This window comes from Eumetopias jubatus, unplaced genomic scaffold, assembly GCF_037043125.1.
Source record: "Eumetopias jubatus isolate StellerSeaLion01/CBP00866 unplaced genomic scaffold, mEumJub1_p1.0 scaffold_15, whole genome shotgun sequence".
Taxonomy (NCBI): Eukaryota; Metazoa; Chordata; class Mammalia; order Carnivora; family Otariidae; genus Eumetopias; species Eumetopias jubatus.
Window position 1 is genome coordinate 81176880 of NW_028274821.1, and position 19313 is coordinate 81196192.

At 36.3% G+C, this 19313-nt stretch overlaps 1 protein-coding gene across 1 annotated transcript in view; it reads right to left on the bottom strand.

The window, feature by feature from the left end:
• Window positions 1–19313, bottom strand: part of MEGF9 (multiple EGF like domains 9) — an 83145-nt gene that overhangs the window by 38774 nt on the left and 25058 nt on the right. Inside the window, exon 2 of the mRNA XM_028107590.2 lies at window positions 2938–3139. Within this exon, the coding sequence (XP_027963391.1) occupies window positions 2938–3139 (202 nt within the window). The remainder of the gene's footprint in view (window positions 1–2937; window positions 3140–19313) is intronic.

A 19313-nucleotide genomic window follows, 5' to 3' on the forward strand; every position in this document is an offset into this window, starting at 1 on the left:
CAACTGTGTAATTATGAAGTCATTCTGTTTCACGGAATAAGCACTTGCTTATTACATTTGTTCAACTGGATTGAATGGTAGCTTTAGTGTATAAGCTTACACAAGTTAACTATACCCCCTAAACATCAAAATTCTCATATTCAAAGTGGGAAAATAACAGTGCTCTCCTCAAGGGAGTTTTTTGAAAATTAAATGAGATACTGAACATAAGTGACCTAGCATACAGTACATGCTCAAAAAATGGTTTCTAGTATTATTTTTACTGTATATCTAGAAAGTGTAGATTGTAAAAATTTACAAATGCATTTTCTTGTTTGATCTTTAAGACAAAACAACTTTATACAGGAGAGAAACAGGACATGGATTATTATCACCACTTCACAGATTAAAAGATAAATGCTTAAAAAAAGTAAAGTGACTTTCCCAAAGCTACGTGGTTACCTGGCAATATCTACCAGGATTGGAACCCTAAACCAGGGGTTGGCAAACTTTTTCTTAAAGAGACAGACAGTAAATATTTTAGGTTTGCAGGCCACACAGTCTCTGTTGCAACGAGTCAGCTCTGCCACAGCAGCGCAAAAGCAGTCACAGATGATACATAAACAAGTGAGTGCACCTGTGTCCCAGGACACTTTATTTACAAAAGCAGGCAGCGGACTAGATTTGGTTCATGACTGTAGTTTACAGACCCCCACCCTGGATCTTTGAGTTACTAGTCCAATACACTTTTCCACTACTCTCTAGTTACGACCTATTTTCAGAACAGTGTTTAGCCCATGTCACTTAATGGCACTAACTGTCCGGCGGGGGGGTGGGGGGGAGAATTAGAAATAATTTATAGGGCCACCTGGGTGGCTCAGTAGCTTAAAGATCCGACTATTGGTTTCAGCTCAGTCACAATCTCATGGGTCTTGGGATCGATGGAGCCCCTTCTCGGGCTCTGCGCTCAGCAGAGAGTCTGCTTAAAGATTCTTTCCCTCTGCCGCTCCCCCCACTCACATGCCACCTCTCTCTGTGTGTGTCTCTAAATTAAATAAATAAATCTTTTTTAAAAAAGAAATAATTTGTAAAAGATCAATGGAAACAGTAAGATACTACATGAATTTTAGAATTACTGTTTTCCCTCCTCTCCAGCTTTTAAAACTCTCTCTCAATGCTCCCCTTATTTCTTTCTCCTCTAACAAAGCAGTTTGGCCTAGAAGTAAACACTGTTTTATCTCTCCAAAGTGCTCAGGGAATAATTTTTTTGCAGAATCTCATTCTAAAGGAAGTAGTAGTCATGCCATTGGATATTAGAATGAACAAACTTATCCAAATCTCATCTTTTAAAATGGTAAGAAAGTTGAACCTCCTAAGGATGACTTGTGCGGGCATGTTTTTAGGGAGCAAAGGGAGCAATGATAAGTAACTACTATATTCTCAACCTCAAATAATAGAATGATTATCAGTTTTCTCCTTATAGAAGCTGCATGACATGGTGATAGGGACACTGGGCTTGGAATCCTAACTGAGAATTCTTTCTCCACCACTTAGTATCCCTGTGATTTAAAAACCCACATAAAAAGAGTTTCAAAGATTAAAACAAATAACTATTTTAAAATACCAACCATCATAAGCATTGATTATTGTTGCACTTGAAATTATAAACTTCTCTTTCTTTTTTAAGATTTTATTTATTTGAGAGAGAGCAAGAGCTAGAGAGGGAGAGAGCATGAGCAGCGGGGAAGGGCAGAGGGAGAGGGAGAAGCAGACTCCCCACTGAGCAGGGAGCCCGATGCAGGACTCCATCCCAGGACCCGGGGATCATGACCTGAGCCAAGGCAGATACTTAACCGATTGAGCCACCTAGATGCCCGAAATTATAAACTTGTTAATCCAGTTCACATCCATATTTTTAATAGAGGTATAATATGATACAATATTGCATATCATGTGTACAGTATGATTTATAAAGCATCCAAGATAACTTACGGCTGAGTTTAAAGAAACTTCTACCAAGGAGCTAAGAGTTCTTTAAAACTATTCCCTCATTTAAGCCAACAGTATTCCTTTGAAATTAAAACAACCCAGAATGTATTGTGTGATGTGGCTAGGCATTTTACGCGTATCTATCTATTTAACCTTCACAACAACTTTGAGAAGAAACTGAGGCTCAGAAAAATGAAGTAACTTGCTGAAAGCACAAAGCTCCTAAGTGGAAACAGATCTTGGATCTATACCCAGGTTAGGCTGATTGTAAAGCTTATGTTCTTTTCATTACATAACACTGTCTCTTCAGCTTTTTGACTTGGGTTTCACAAAAAGCTAGGTGCCTCATACAAGGTCAAAGAATAATTACTTTCAATGTAATAGAAGGCATATCCTCAGATGGTGGGACACTTCTACTACATTAAGTTGCCTCCAAATAACATAATATTTTAAAGGTCATTTCCAGATAATTCCTGCTTAGTCAAGTTTTGGTCCCCCAAAATGTGCTGGTGAAACCAGTCTTTTCCCCACTAGTTAGAGAAATTAGGATATTATCAACTTTAAGCCTTAGATGTGCAAAGAAACAGTTCTGGCATTTGGATAAGAGAAAAAATAAAGCAAAGAGTAAGTTTCCTGAAAATGTGAATAAACATAATAAGAACGTTTCCACTGGAAATGCCAGGAAGTTATCACTTCCAGAAAGGAGACTGCTTTCTCAATAATTTTTTTCCGAGAAATTATCACAAAGCAAAATTGGTGACCCAGGTCCTTTTGAAGAACTAGATCAGTAAATTAGATGCTTTTTAATTTTGATATTAAATATACAAAGTGAGAAAATAAAAGTATATGAAATATTTTATAAATCTATGCCCCCTCTTCCCCCTTTATTTAAAACACTCTGGTCCTTGAGAGCAAGAGCCTTTTCTTTTTCTTGATAAAATAGCATCACCTCCACCCACTGCTGCTTACCTGCTGCAGAGCACGCTGAGGGCTCCATGTGGACTACAGTCACACGGCAGACAGAGCCCAGAAGTGTGATTCAGGTAAAAGCTGTCCCTGCAGGTGTCACAGCGGAGCCCTTGATAAGGTGGCCAACACTCACACTGCCCTGTGGTCTGGTTGCAGCGATTCACGTCCAGGCTTCCCACCACAGAGCAGTTACATGCATCATCTATAAACGAAAGAAGGGAAGAGACATTAGTAACTAAGATTTAATGCTTTCTTAATAAAATGAATGTTATTTTATTTTTCCTAATAAATGTTCATAGCAATTTTGTAAGGACGGGAAAAAGAATGAATTCTGGTTCAAATTCACCTGCTGACCCATTTATTTAAGACAGGAAATATAGGCAGTCAAGTATGTAAAACTATACATCACTCATAATTATAAAGCTAACATTCTCAGTGTCCTTGCCAGTACTCCTTATCTTCTAGCCCTCCTGCCCTACACTCTAATATGGGAGGGGGGACCCTGTATACTACTCAGTTTTGCTGGACTAGAGACCTCAAAGGCCTAGGCTTACCCACATGGCACTGAGAGCACATGCTGGAAATGGCAACATGTTAAATAATGAAGAGTCTCATTGTACAGCAGCAAAAGCCTAAGACTCAAATGGTTTACTGTGGTCACTTATACAGGTCAGCCAAAATTGTGCTGGAGCTGGAATGATAAGCTAATACGTTCTTCCCAGGAACGAATTCATGGAGAGTTGAAACTTTAAGGTAAGGAAAGATGAACAATAAATCCTAGATGAGAAAGTGGCCACAGTCATCCTGATGAGTGGGCTAAAACCAATCACAGTTTGAATCCCTTTCCTAAGTTTTAAGATTTAGAAAATAAACTTTCCTTTAGCTACATTTCAAAGAGTTCTTTGGATGAAAATATTTAGAAGTCCTTGGCTTTAGCCTTTAAATGCAGATGTATTTAAAGGTCAGCTCGAATTTGGTTTTTGCTATTGTTTACACTCATTTTATCAAGAAAGTATTTTCAACAATGGTTTGACACAATACCAACACAGGACCTTGTGAGCATTTAAAAAACAAGTAAAGTCAACTGCAGATGAAGTAAAACCTTGTACACAGTTTAGAAATAGCCCCAATTCCAAAATAGCTACAAACCTAGGTTTAACAAGTCCCTCCAGAATCTAGTACAAATTAAACTTCTGAGTAGGTAAGGCACTATATGAAATGACATTACATTTATAAAAATTTAGCTTGGAAAAAATAATCTTAATGTCATTTTTGATGATTTTTTAAAAGTTACTGAATAACTGCAAATCCAGGGTCTTAAATAGAATGTTATAAAGGCATATGCTTCTCTAGTCTGGAAAAGGAAATTAAAATTCCTAATGTCATCACAAGCTGCTTATTCACACAAGTCAAAGCAAAGGATTCCATAGAGAAATTCCCACTTGGCTGTGCCCATACCAATCCATACCTCCCACACTTCTTCAGTTCCTAATCTTTGGGGTCAGCTTATCTCCCTGATCTTTCCAGCTATTCTAATTTGTAAATAGATCAAATGAATGAATATACATATATTGGTGAGTGATTTATTTTATGCATAATTCAAGCATGTGTGGTAAATTAGTTACAAATCTCAGAGAAGAATTCAAGATTTCTTCATTCACCAAACTTAGGAAAGGTATCAGCTTCCCATCTCAGTCAACTTATTTTTACTAGGCTATGTAAGCATGACATCTCTTTGACAGAGTTACTTGTTTTCACATTATTTGTAGTGTTTGGGGTGTGTGTGTGTGTGTGTGTGTGTGTGTGTGTGTGTGTGTGGTTTTTGTAAATAAGGAAGCCATGTTTAGTGGTCTGAAAAGTTGCCAATGACAACTTCATGGTAAGACCTACACTCCACCAAAAATGACCAGAATGCTTAAAGTAATATTTTTCTTCCAAATCTGGCAGAATTTCAACATACATCCAATTCCTCCTGCTGGACCAATTTCATCACAAGTTAAACTAACCAAATTATGCTGGTGTGGACAGAACTAGCTCAAGAAAATGAACAGATTAAGAAAAAATTCTAAGGCAGAATTTTATTCTATTATTTCCTTACAAATGTACTTCCATCTGAAACCTGAATCAGTATTCCCAATCAATGAGATAAGTATTTTTTTTTTAAATAACTTAATTAGTGGCGCCTGGGTGGCTCAGTCATTAAGCGTCTGCCTTCGGCTCAGGTCATGATCCCAGGACCCTGGGATCAAGCCCCGCATCGGGCTCCCTGCTCAGCCAGGAACCTGCTTCTCCTTCTCCCACTCCCCCTGCTTGTGTTCCCTCGCTAGCTGTCTCTCTCTGTGTGTCAAATAAATAAATAAAATCTTTTAAAAAAATAAAATAACCTAAAAACTTTGAGGAAAAACTGTTTTTTTCCAATAAAGTTCTAACGGATAAACTTCAGTACAAATCAAGTTCATTAGCTATTTATTACTTCTCTAGAGCCAAGTCAATCTCTTCCATATCCTCTGAACATATTTTTAGTCTCATCTTTGAACCTTTGCTCATTTTGTCCTCCTTGAAATGCTCTCTACTCTCCACGTATTCAAACCTATTCCCTATTTCAAGAATCAGCTGAAACTTACTCCTCCACAAACTCTAATTCTATTACCCCTCGTATGAATCTGTAACAACATCTATTACCTATAACTCTCATATGCCAGTAAGTTGAAGAGGCAGGAAAGCGAACCAGTTATGAATATAGACTATACAGGCAGACGGCTATGGGTTGAAATCCAGCTCTCTCATTACTAACTTTATGACTTTAGAGAAGTTAACTACCCTCATTGTGCCTTCATTTTCTTGTCTGTAAACAGGGCATAATACAGTACCAATTACCCTCAACCCAAACACTGAAGCTGGAGGTAGTTTGGAGTACTGTGAGAAGTAGAGCTGGAAGAAAGAGACACCAGATAAAATAACACAACAACAATTCAGATGTCAGATTCATAGCCACAGCTTTGTTATACTCTGTGGACAAGAAAGCCTGGGATTGGGTTTATTACCATGGCAGTTTTTGACAATGTTTAGGAAATAGAATTAGTGTCCCGACATTCAGAAATCCAAGTTGTAGGTTATCTAGGAAGAAAATAAGAGGTATAATATGTATTCTGGGCTTCATATATTACCAATATGGGTGCCTACAAATACAATGATGAAAACAGAAGGGTTAAGGATGTGGTTTTAGGGAGGATGAAAAGAGCATTTATTGATTATATGCCCCTTGTATTAATCATCCTAGTAGTAGTGGAATATATGGCAAATATTTCAGCAAGAGCAGCAACCCTTGTGCTAAGAAGGGGGTTGATTTATGAAGACAAAATGTACTATCACATTAACATTCCTCTCCAAATTAACCAAAGGAAAGGAAGTTAAAGCAAAGCATACAAAATGCCAGGGAACACATGCATCTTTTCTGTTTGGAGCTCGGAATCTGAGGCCCTATCCCAGTGACTGACTTCAAATGAAATGACCCAACTTAAATGAATAGTATGAACAACAGTAATAAATGTAAAGCACTATGAATATCCAATAAATTGTGTTAGGATAATTTGTTAGCTTGCAAATAGAGTAAAAACTCAGAGCCTTCACAGTTCTTGACATTCATATAGAACCAAACAGGAGTTAATGCAGAAACAATGCAATTTACTAGCAGGCTGGCAATATGAAGAAGAAGAAAGGAATTTCAGTTGACAGAAGGAGTAGGAAGGATCTATAGCCAAGAAAAGAGACAAAGTGCTGACTTTTTAATGAGGTAGAATCTTAGCAAAGCAGCACAAAGGAGTCAGGGACACGACTGATGGTAAGTCACTAGTATGGAAGTTAATGGGAATGAAACAATACGAAGAGGACACAAAAAACTAATCACGGACAAGTCTGAATGAAATGCCAAAAATCTCATGTGGCTGCCTAAGAGTACATACGAAGTAAATTCTCCATCATTTGAGCTGTGGATTTTCTTTCAATGCCCTGTGATTCTTGGGAAAGCTCTATAGAGAAATAATTAGAGAAAAGTAACATAAATGTTAGCAAAGAGACAGCAATCTTTAGCAATATTTTTTATTTTTGTTTGACTTCTGAAGAGCAAAGAAATACTATGAAGAGCAATGAATTGAACCCTAAGGAAGAATAAGAAACTAAAATCTGGTGCCAGACTATTTGAAAATAGAAATATAAAGGCCCAGAGAAGAGACAATAACTTGGCATTTTTCTCTGAGAACTTGAACGTACGTGATGATTTTATAGTAAAACTATCCAAAATAATCATCGCATTTAAATCAAATACTGAACTTTTTCAAACAATCCTTACCAAGGGGCCAGGAGATGAACAATCTCAGCAATAAAAAATAAATATAGAGTAACTTTGTTTAGAAGTCCCATAAGCTCCCCACTCGCTTTGTGCACAAACACTTATACTGGTAAGAGATTGTCTCCCTGCACACACTAAAGATCTTTTCTCATACACCTGGGAGTCTTCTTTCTGCATCCAGCTTTTAACAACCTCATGTCACTGCGCAGTAAAAAGTCCATCATATCTTCTAGAGAATTTTAATTGTGTTTTGGTATCTGCAGCTACTTTGATGGTAGTTTTTAGAAAAATATTAATTGTGATACTATGTCCCAATTAATGTGTCCTCTGTCTCTCTGTCTCTTTTTGAAGTCCTTTCTGAGTGTTGTAATTAACTATGATGTCTGGAAACTCAAGCAATTTGGTACAATAGTGTGTTAGCCTTTTGAAGATAAAAAAGATCTGTAAAAGAGGTAAATGAAAGACCTGAATAAGGAAATGAAAAAAATTTTGTCCCCAGTCAATTCATGATGCAAATGTCATAGAACAAAAAAAATGTTAATTGATAAGAACACTGTTGCTGAACTAAATTGATTACAAAACAAGTATTGCATTTATGCATGGAGACTGGGAAAATACTTGTAAATATAACTAACACAGAGCACTCACAGGAATCTGATTCAGGAATATAGCCTGAAATCCTACCTATATAGCCTCTTGCAAAATTGTGGAAACACCTTTGCAAAACTCAATTTCCAACTCCTTTTCATTCCCTCGACAATGATTTCACTCTTGCTTCCAATATCTTCAGATATTGAAAGAATAAAAAAATTATCTATTAAGAACATTTTTTAAAAACTGCTCTAGGCTATTCCAAAACTTTTCATTCTTCCCCATATTCAGAAGACATACAAAATGTACTATAATATTTACTTATGTTATATTGTATATATATATATATCTTCTGTTCAATGTCAAAGTAGCAAAAGCTAGAAGACATGTATTTAAAATGTATCAAGGCTCAGCACTTAATCTCATAACCAAAATTTAAAACATTAATAGAACTGAATACCATATGAGTAAATTTTATTGGATGTAAATTTTAAAAAAACAAAAACAATTTTTTTTAAAGCAATGAGGTTTTACTAGATTCTGTTCTTTTTTTTTTTTTTTTTTTTTGGACTGCGTTCTTAGATTTTGCAAGAAGGAAGCCTTGGTGTCTCACAAGCAACTACGTTAGCTGGATTGTGACACTAAAGTCACATGGGACCCAACTAATAATTGAAGTCTCTTGCAAAGCTAATGTTACAATTAAGATAGCAAGAATTGATGAATGCTTCAATTGATTACTGCACAAAAAGCTGTGGAACATTTTAGGGTTTAAAATGCTCTTTAACTGGGGCACCTGGGTGGCTCAGTCAGTTAAGCATCTGACTCTCAGTTTCGGCTCAAGTCGTGATCTCAGGGTCGTGAGACTGAGCCCAGCATTAGGATCTGCACTGAGCTACAGTGAAGACTGAATTCTCTCCCTCCCTTTCTGTCTATCCCTTCCTTCCTCCCCCACCCCAGTTCCCGCACATGCATGTGCTCTTTATCTCTCTTAAAAAAATAAATAAATAATAAAATAAAGAAAGAAAATGTTATTTAACTAAAAGAAGTAGAATCTTTTTCCTTTGGCTCCAACTTAAGTCTTTGGCTTATAATTGCTCTTGTGTAAAATGAAGGAGAAGAGGAAAAAATAAGATAAAGATGTACAGGATTCCCATCCCTTTTTCATACACAACTGTTTCCTTTCCTTTGAGATTCATCATTAAAAACCCTACTCTATTTAAACAAATTCCAGGGAAATACCTGTAAGTATAATGACTTTGAATCTACCCAGTCTCTCTTTTCCACAAACCTAAGATAATATCTACAAAAATAACATCTGTCCTGATTTTCAAATTGAAAAGAAAGAGAAAAATAGTTGTCAAAATCAAAAGTAGGAATACTTAATTCAAACCTCGCCTATAAATCAAAAGAATACAAAAAACAACAACAAATAATAATATTGTCTTGACTACAGGCCTGATTTCCTAAGTATACTTAGGAAATATTAAGTTTATTTATTTCAAAATCTACTTTTTATCAGGCTCATATTCCATCTTTGTAGGTTTAGAGTAAAGGAATCTTGGAAAGGACTCATTCTAGAGAAAAGGAATTATCAACAGAATTTTTATTGTTATAAAAAATCTTACTCTAGCATAACACTGATACTCAAGTTACATTTCACATTTATGTTATGCCAGGGTAGGGTTACAAATCTTTGCAAAACTGAGAAACTCGGTATTAAAGCTGATGAGTTTCTTGCATTAAACCAGATCTCACAGAAATGTGGAAAGTTTTAAAGCCACTACTTTTAAAGAAAAGCTTTAAGCTTTACCTTTTAAAATAAAAATGTATCCATTAAAATTCCCAGTCATAATTCATTGTCACAAAACATTTCTTCTACTTTATGGTAGACACATGGGGGAAAAGTGGGTAACAACGACACAGGTTTTATAGAAAATTTTCTGCCTCACACTTAAGGACCATGTTGTTAGTGCTTGGCCCTGGCTCACTGCCAGCATTCCACAATTCAAAGACAATTCATCTGATTAATGAGACAAAATGACAAGTTCTGGGAAAGGTTGTAACAACCAGCTTTCACTACTACTATATCTAATAACCAAGATGATATGACCAGTTATTGACATGTATATCCAACATCGAACTAAAAACCTCACATGTACACATCCCTCAGTCCTCACCACAATCCTGTGAGGTAGGTGCCTTGAAGGAACATAAGTCTGAGAGAAATGAAAGTCACACAACCAACCAGTACTGGAGAACAGATTGCAACCCAAACTGAAGAACTCCCAAAATCCATGTCTTTTCACTATGAGAAACTTCTGACTATCAAAACAAGTACAAAAAAACACTAGACAGACCCAGGACATCTTACAACCAGAATTTGCTGCTAATTAACCAGATCTGTGACCTTCAATAAGTCTAACTGCTCTGAGTTTCAATGTCTCTGATCTATAAAATATGGGTAATTCTTGTCATCTATCCATATGAAATACCTAGGGATAAAGCTAACATAATATATACATGATCTTTATGCTAAAAACTATAAGACACTGAAAAAAAAAAACACAAAAAAAGACCTAAATAAATGGAGAGACACAGCATAACAATTAAATCTATAGATTAAGTGAACACCAGTCAAAATCCCATCAGGACTTTTTGGTAGGTATTCATAAACTGACTCTAAAATAAATTTTAAAAAGTAAAGAAACGTGAAGAGCCAAAGAAGAATAAAGTTGGAAGACTTTCAATAACTCATTTCAAGACTTACTTTAAAGCTATAATAATCAAGACAATGTGTTATTGGTGAAAGAAAAGACACAAAGGTCAATGGAACAAAACAGCCCAGGAATAGACCTGCATAAATATCATCAACTAATTTTTGACAAGGTGCAAAAGAAATTCAAGGGGAAAGGATCATTTTTTCAATAAGTGGTGTTGGAACAGTTGGTTGTCCCTATGCAAAAAGCTGAACTTTGACCTAACCTCACACCTTGTTCAAAAATTAACTCAAAATAGATCATAGCCCCAAATGTAAAATGTAAAACTACAGTACCTCTAGAAGAAAACATAGGAGAAAATGTGATTGACCCCGGAGTGGGCAAAGAACTTTTAGATACAACACCAAAAGCAAAATCCATAAAAGGAAAATTTATAAGTTGGACTTCATTAAAATTTAAAACTTTTACTCTTTATAAAACTACTAAAAGAATGAAAACACAGTCACCAACTGGGAGAATATTTGTAAATCACATTTCTGTCAAAGGACTTGTGTCAAGAATACACAAAGAACTCTCAAAACTTAACAATAAAAAAACCACAATTTTAAAATGGGGAAAAGGTCTGAACAGATATTTCACCAAAGGTGTATGTATAACAAATAAACACTTGGAAAGATGCTCAACATCTTTTATTAGGAAAATGCAAATTGAAACCACAATGACATACAAGTACATACTTAATAGAATGACTAAATTTTAAAAAACTGGCAGTACCCAGTGCTGATAACAGTACTGAGCAACTAGAACTCTTCCATGTTATTAATAGGAATGCTTAGAAAACAATCTGGCCATTTCTTATAAACTTAAATTTATACCTACTATATAACCTAGCAACTTTAATCCTAGGTATTTACCCAAGAGAAAGGCAAACTTATGTTCACAGGTAAGCATCAGTGAATGTTTATAGCAGTTTTATTCATAATCACTAAAAACTGAAAATTACCTAAATGTCGACTGTTGAATCATTAAAAAAACTGTGGTCCTTTTTATGTGGTATGCTAATATATTTTTTCACATCAGAATCTGTTTCTGATTTATTAACTTGATCTATTCTTTTACCAGTATACTAAAAAAAAAAAAGTTTTAATAATGGCAGCTTTATAACATGTTTCACTAATGGATTACCTTTCTTTACACTTTCTTTTAGTTGTTGATAGTTGAACTCTACAGCCACATTTCCTCCAGAAAAGATCCTATTGTAGTTTTCCCATTAATTCCACTTATTCTAAAAGTTAGTGTATCAGGAACTGGTAGCTTTATAATATTCCATTTTTCTACCTGTGAGTACAGGTATGCCTCTCCATTTATTCAGTCTTCCTCTCTAACTCTCAGCAAAATTTCATAATTTAAAAATATATTTATATGAGTTTATACATATCTTGATGAAATTATTCCTAAACTTTGTATCATTTGTGGCAGTAGTGATTAGTGTGATTTTTCCCCCATTATCTCCTCTAATTAGTATTAGCTAGAAATACTTATTAACTTCAGTTTTTTTGGAGATATATATATAGTCATTTTGAAGAATTCTCATTATTTCTAATGTTTTTTGCCTTGATTCTTTTGAGTAAGACTTCTATTTTAAATCACACGGAGGCCTTCCACTGAAGGTCATATCTTCCCTGGCTATCAATAGATAAAATTCTGAGTTTCCTCAACCACGACAGTTTGTTGGTAAAATAGAGCAAAGCATTTCACACAACTGATTATTTCATCCCTAGGTCAGCCTTATTCATTGTAATAAATGTAATTACCACTTACTATTACCTACAATGTCTCAGCCTTTATTAGTCACACATTTCACTTGAATGAACACTTTGCTTCACAACAACCTTGCAAGGGGTGTTTATAAATAGGGAAATCAGAACTTAGAGAAGTGAAGTCACTGCCCAAGACCACAGAGTTACTGTACGTGGTGAGACAGTGTTCAGACCCAGGTTTCTCTTACTCTAATGCTCTTCCTCATTCCACTTCACCACAGAGCTTTCTTCCTTTAAAAAAGGGAAGGAGGGAAGGGGAAAAACAAGAAAAAGAAATCAAAATTCTACCTACTGCTGTTAAATACAGTTGGGTGGGTTTTGTTGTTTTTTTTTTCAGTCTATTTTCTTTGTAAGCAGGTGACATCAAGTCAGATGATTAGCAAACAGTAGGACGGGGGGAAACAGCTGCTCAAGCTACAAAAATAATTCTCAACGGGAGACTTAGAACACCTTGCATTTGCTTTTGGTCCCTGAGTCTTAATATATTGTTCAGAGCCAAAAACACACACTCATAATTTAATATTTGGGACCAATTATTTTATTTAAATACAGTCTCATAGCTAAAATAATACTGCTAATTAGTATCTCCAGTATCTCTCTAAATTCTGGATACAGACTATGCTGAACAAAACTGCTACCTGAACATAGGCCAAAAAAAGTTTTCTGTGCCACCATTTTCCTATTTGCTTGCATTTTTCAAGACTTCTTTTCAAAAACCAGTTTTGCCATTTTGTAAAAGTTATTGCTTACTTTTTGGAAGGACATTTTTTTCTTTCTGGCTATTACCAAATTGAGAATGTACTGCAAGAATTGACTAAATACCACCTACATGGCTTGAAAGAATAGCTAGTCTATCAAACTTTGAATTTATATGAACTTCTTTATTTACAAAACATTCACAATATCCTTCAGTTTAAGGGAAGGTGGGAAGGAGGAAGGAGCAAATACAGAAATTGAATCTGTGCAACTTAAAATCTGGCTCCAGGCTATAAGAGAAAGAGAGCAGTCTATGAGGTCAAGGGACCTAGATTCAAATACTGAAACCATTGTTTATGATTTTAAAACTCATGCCCTCTTTGTAAAGATTTTTTTATAAAATTGCGATAATGATACCTAACTTATGAGGATGTTCTAAGAATTACAGGAGACAAGGCAAAGAAAACACCTAGGATAGGGCCTTCTCTTTCCCCACCCTACATTTTTATTATAAGCATTTTTTTTAGCAAAGTAGCATCCTTAGATGTTACTACAGATTGCAAGAATTGAGAACAGGGACCATCAGAGATCTCTGAATGCACTCAAATTACCCTAAATAATGTCATTAATGCCTTAATTTTGTAGCAATAGAACAGAAAGGCTAAGAAAAAGAGGAGAGCTTCAATTTCAAGTGCTGCCGATAGCTTCTGAGGTTGGGATTAGATTTGCCTTAGTGTGTCTATTTACAGAGCACAGCTGAGCAACTTAAAGGCTAGCACTATTTGCTCATTGTAATACCTAGAAAATTAGTTTGGGGAAAGGAGTGCAGAGAGAGCAAAAGAAAAGGTCAACTTAAAAATAATGTCCTAACTGGGGCACTTGGGTGGTTCAGTCAATAAGCGTCTGCCTTCGGCTCAGGTCATGATCCCGGGATCCTGGGATCGAGCTCCACATCGGGCTCCCTGCTCAGCCAGGAGCCTGCTTCTCCCTCTCCCACTCCCCCCGCTTCTGTTCCCTCTCTCACTGTGTCTCTCTTTGTCAAATAAATAAATAAAATCTTTTTAAAAAAATACCGTCCTGCATGCCTGGGTGGCTCAGTTGGTTGAGTGACTGCCTTCAGCTCAGGTCATGATCCTGGAGTCCCGGGATTGAGTCCCGCATCAGGCTCCCTGCTCAGCGGGGAGTCTGCTTCTGCCTCTGACCCTAACCCCTCTCACGTGCTCTCTCTCATTCTCTCTCTCTCAAATAAATAAAATCTTAAAAAAAAAATACTGTCCTAAGGCACCCAGTGATTTAATCTAGAAATTGTTCCTAATTTCCAATAAAAGAAGGTTGGTCCCACATATTATAGTTTAACATCCATCCCAGCCAACTTTTTAAACATATTATTAAATGGATGGTTTGTGGATTATTAGGAATAAATATGTATTTGATTACAAAATTATGCCATACTATCTTGGGAAAATACATGGGGTATATAGGGACAAGTAAGTAGAGAGAAAATCTACTTACTATGGTTGCAACAAAGACTGACAGGGAGGACAAGGAGAAGAAAATACATATTAGAAAGGTATACTTGGGCACTTTATCCTGCATGGAACAATTCTCCAAATCAGTGCCACCTGCTTCAGAATCACCAGGGGAGCACAGTGAAACTCTGATTCCTGGGTCCCATCCTACACCTATTGAATAGAAATCTCGGAGGGAGGAGAGGGTCTCAGGAATATGGATTTTTTTACAAGCTTCAAAAGTGATTCTGATTTACCTAAAAAGTTTGCTACAAGCAAAAGGGAAATAAGGAAAATTCTTGAGCAGAGTAATGATGTGGCCAGAGGTGGGCTTCAGAAGTAAAAACAACACCAAAACAAAAATAACAACAACAATAATGACAACAGTAATGATCTGCACTCCACTACTTAGTGCTTACTTATGTGTTGACTTATTCCATGCCAGGCACTGTTTTATGCACTTTATATGCATAAACATTTAAAACATTCAAAGGACCTATCTATAAGGTAGGTCAGGTGATACAGGGGATAAAAGAAGGAAATGGAGGCGCAGAGAAAGTAAGGAATTTCCCCAAAGTCAGAAGGCCACCGATGTCCAACTGAGATTAGATTACCTTTAGCAGCAGTGTGAAGAAGGGACCAGAGGGGAGAAGACTGGAGGTGGGAGATTTACTGATAATCAACTGCAGCTGTCCAACAGGAAAATCTAAAATTGGGCAGTGTCACTAGTAAAGACTGCTCTGAGAACATACAGATACCTGTCCGTATATCATACAGTGAAATTAAATCTATTTGCCTTTTAAATAAATAAACACTGCAAGGTAGAAAATATACCTGTCTGCAGTTAGTTGTCTTCAGTGCTAAAGTTTAATGGATTTGGAGTTAAGAGCCAAGTGAAATAGCTGAGCCTTGAGTTATTCCAAAGGACACTTAAAAGAAGTACTTTTTCTTTTGGAACTGGAAGTGGGCTATCTTACTTTGTATGCCCTATCTAATCCTCTTACTCCTCAAAACATGTTGACAAATTCTTCCCACTCTCCTGCCACTCTTCACTATTATCAAACACTTACACAGTATAAACATTGTTCTACACTACAAGCTGTGAAGTTCTTTGCTTTATCATCGTGACTAAGCATTTGGGTAACACTTCAGATTCAAAAATCTTAAGGGCACGAGAGAGAAGAAAGCCCTTTTCCAACTCCACAGCTCACTCCTGCTCTTGTACAGGCTGTTAGAGGAACCTAATCACACCCCTTTTACACACACACACACATACACACACACACTCTCTCTCTCTCATTGGATATTCAAAAGAAAACTGAAATGGTCAATGCTAAAATAGATTGGGAGGACTTTTATTTTTTTAAATGAGAATTTGGAAGCACCAAGATGTTAAGTTCGCAAACAATACAAAACACAACCCTTGAACTTCCCCTAAACATTGCCAAAGCACTAATGCACTAATGAAAGTTAATCTCAGAAGTTCTCAGGGACCAGCGGTTAATAATAAATCGAAAAAGAAATAATGTGATTCCCTCCTCTACTCCTAAAGTAACAGTCTTGGAGAAACAAACAACATTAGCCAAAATATCTAAGAGAGACAGGCTAAGTGAAATTTACCTCCACTCTAATGGAATTTACCAATTTTCCTTCACTTCTGATTTCAGGCATCCCATTCACTACCTTCTGTACCTTTAAAAGCTTTCACCACACCATTGGCAGGATTGTAAAATGGTGCAATCACTATGGGAAGCAGTACAGAGTTTCCTATAGAAATGTTAACTACCATATGATCCAGTCATCCCACTTCTGGGTATATATCCAAAAGAATTGAAAGCGGAGCCTTGAAGACACAATTTTATCCCCTGTTCAGGGCATTATTCATAACAGCCAACATGTGGAAGCAACCTAAAGGTCCACTGATGGATGAATGGATAAACAAAATGTGGGATATACATACAATGGAATATTATTCAGCCTAAAAAAGGGAGGGTATCCTGTCATATGTTACAACATGGATAAACCTCCAGGTCATTATGTTAAATGAAATCAGCCAGTCACAAAAAAAAAACAAAAAACAAAAAACAAACAAACAAAAAAACTACATGATTCCACTTATATAAGGCATCTAAAATAGTCAAATTAGAAAAACAGAGAGCAGAATGGTACTTACCAGAGATTAGGAAGTAGAAAGAAGTAGGGGGAATTCTATTTAATCGATACTGAGTTTCAAATTTGCAAAAAAGTTCTGGAGATCTGTTTCACAACAATATAAATATACTCAACACTTACACAATGTGCAATGTGAACTGTATATTTACACAATGGTAAATTTTACATATCTTTTATTCATAGTAAAAAAAATAGGTGGGGTAGAAGCTATTATCATACAGTGTGTTTGTGGGTTTTTCTTACTTCTACCAAAGGAGCTAGGAAATTTTAATTGCTGGGACTTAGGAATTTGATTGTCTGATCTACCCCGTTTTTACAGGTAACTGAAGCTAAGAGTAGTAAAGTAATTTCCCATATAAGCTTCGAAGCCAGATAGACCAGGCCACAAACATTGGCTCTACCACTTAGCTGTCAGCATGGACAACTGTGGGGATGAAACAATGTAGCACAGGGCCTGACACACAGTTCTCCTTCCCTTTCAGCAATCTGTGATGGTTTGTTCTAGAGTCAGAGCCCCATCTGCGTTGACAATGATAAATGGAATGACCGTTTGAAAAAAGGTAAATTTTTATAAAATATTTTAATTAAAAAATATGTATGTAATTTAGATCAATTACTAAGAAATGTTGAAAGTAAGCTATCTACTAAAGTAATTTTGCTTGATTTTTGAACGTTTCCCTTCCCAAAAATCTATCTAATTTTAAGGAGAGAATGATTACAGATTAAATATAGGTGGTCATGTAAAAGAGGTTATTCCTGGAACAACCAAATCGAGAGATTTGGTTTATATGGAAATATAAACTTGTATAAGGTCTTCACAGAACAATGTGGCAATATCTAGAAAGATAATGATGTGCTACAACCTAATAGTGCCTAGGAACTCAGTATGTGTCCATGAATCTGTATTACCTGAGAACTTGAGAAATGCAGATTCTCAGGCCCGCCTCAGACCAACTGAATCAGAATTTACATTCTAACAATGTACTCAGGTGATTCCTATGCACATTAATTGAGGCGCACTGCCCTAGAGAAACTCTCCCATATGTGAAGAAAGACATGTGCAAGGATGTCCAGTGTAACATTATTTGAAGTACCTACCAATAAGAAAATGAATACATTGTGGTACATTCACAGAGTGGACAACTACACAACAACTCAGTCATTCAGAGTTATGTGAACCAACAAAGATAAGTCTCAAAAAAATGCTGAGTGAGAAAAGCATAAGATGCCATTATGCAAAATTTAAAACATTGAAACAACACTATATTTGTGTGTGTATGTATGCGTGTGTGTACAAGCTTTCTCAAATGCACAGGGCCACATTCAGAATAGTGGTTACATCTGAATAGGGAAGGAAGAAAATGGGATAAAGGAGGAACACTTGAGGCTTTAATCATATCTAGCATTTTATTTAAAGATGAAAAAAAAATCCAAGGTGAATGTGGGAGAAAACTCAGATATTATAAAGCTGAGAGGTAGGTATACAAAGGGTGTTCACTTTCTATAAGCTTTTCTGAAAGCTTGATATATTTCATAATTTTTATGAAACATAGTTTCTCCCCATTAATTAACATTTCTCAGTAATAAATATTATCCTACTCAACCTTGTACTATGGTTATTTATCTACTTGTCCTATCTAAGTTTTGGAAGAACAGGTTTTACATCTGACTTATCCCTAAATGCAACCTCACCCTTTCCCAACACACAGAGACATGGCTCTTGGGCTTCAGATACTAGGTTAGGAGATCAGATGTAAGTGGAGTGATGGTTACCTAAGGCAATAAAATGGACAAACAGAATCTTTGCCTGGACAGCCAAAACTATGGCCTCAAAATGGGACTAAATGTAAAGTCAAGAAATGAAAGAAAGAAAACAAATAGCACGGTACTGTAAGCAGGACTGCATCAGATGCATTGAAAGGGTAAAAAAGAAAAAAATGCACATCCATGGGCATGAATTTATTCATTCACTCAGCAAACATATTATCGGCTTACCATGTGCCAAATATTGTATCAGGCGCTGGGGATACAGCAGTAAATAAAAAAGACCAAAATTCATGCCCTCATGACCTTGTATCTTACCAGGAGGGAGACATACAAACAAGTTAAATATCTAGTATGTTAAAAGGTAGTTAAATGGTAAGGAGAAAAACCAATGTAAGGAAGAGAAACATGGGAGAGGAAGAGAAACTGTAGGCATGCGTATTGGGGAATACAGTTTTAGGTAGAATGGACAAAGGAAGCGTATGGTAAGTATATACATTAGTTTTCCTTTTACATGTTCTTTACACATGCTTCTGGGCAAGGTTAGGAGGTTTAAAAGGTTCAAAGCAATGTTCTGTTGAGTAACTGAATGAATAAATAAATGAATGTGGGGCACCAGGGTGGCTCAGTCGGTTGTGTCCGACTCTTGATTTCAGCTCAGGTCATGATCTCAGGGTCATGGGATCATCCTGGGCATGGAGCCTTCCTGAGGGCATGGAGCCTTCTTACGATTCTTTCTCTCCCTTTCCCTCTGTCCCTC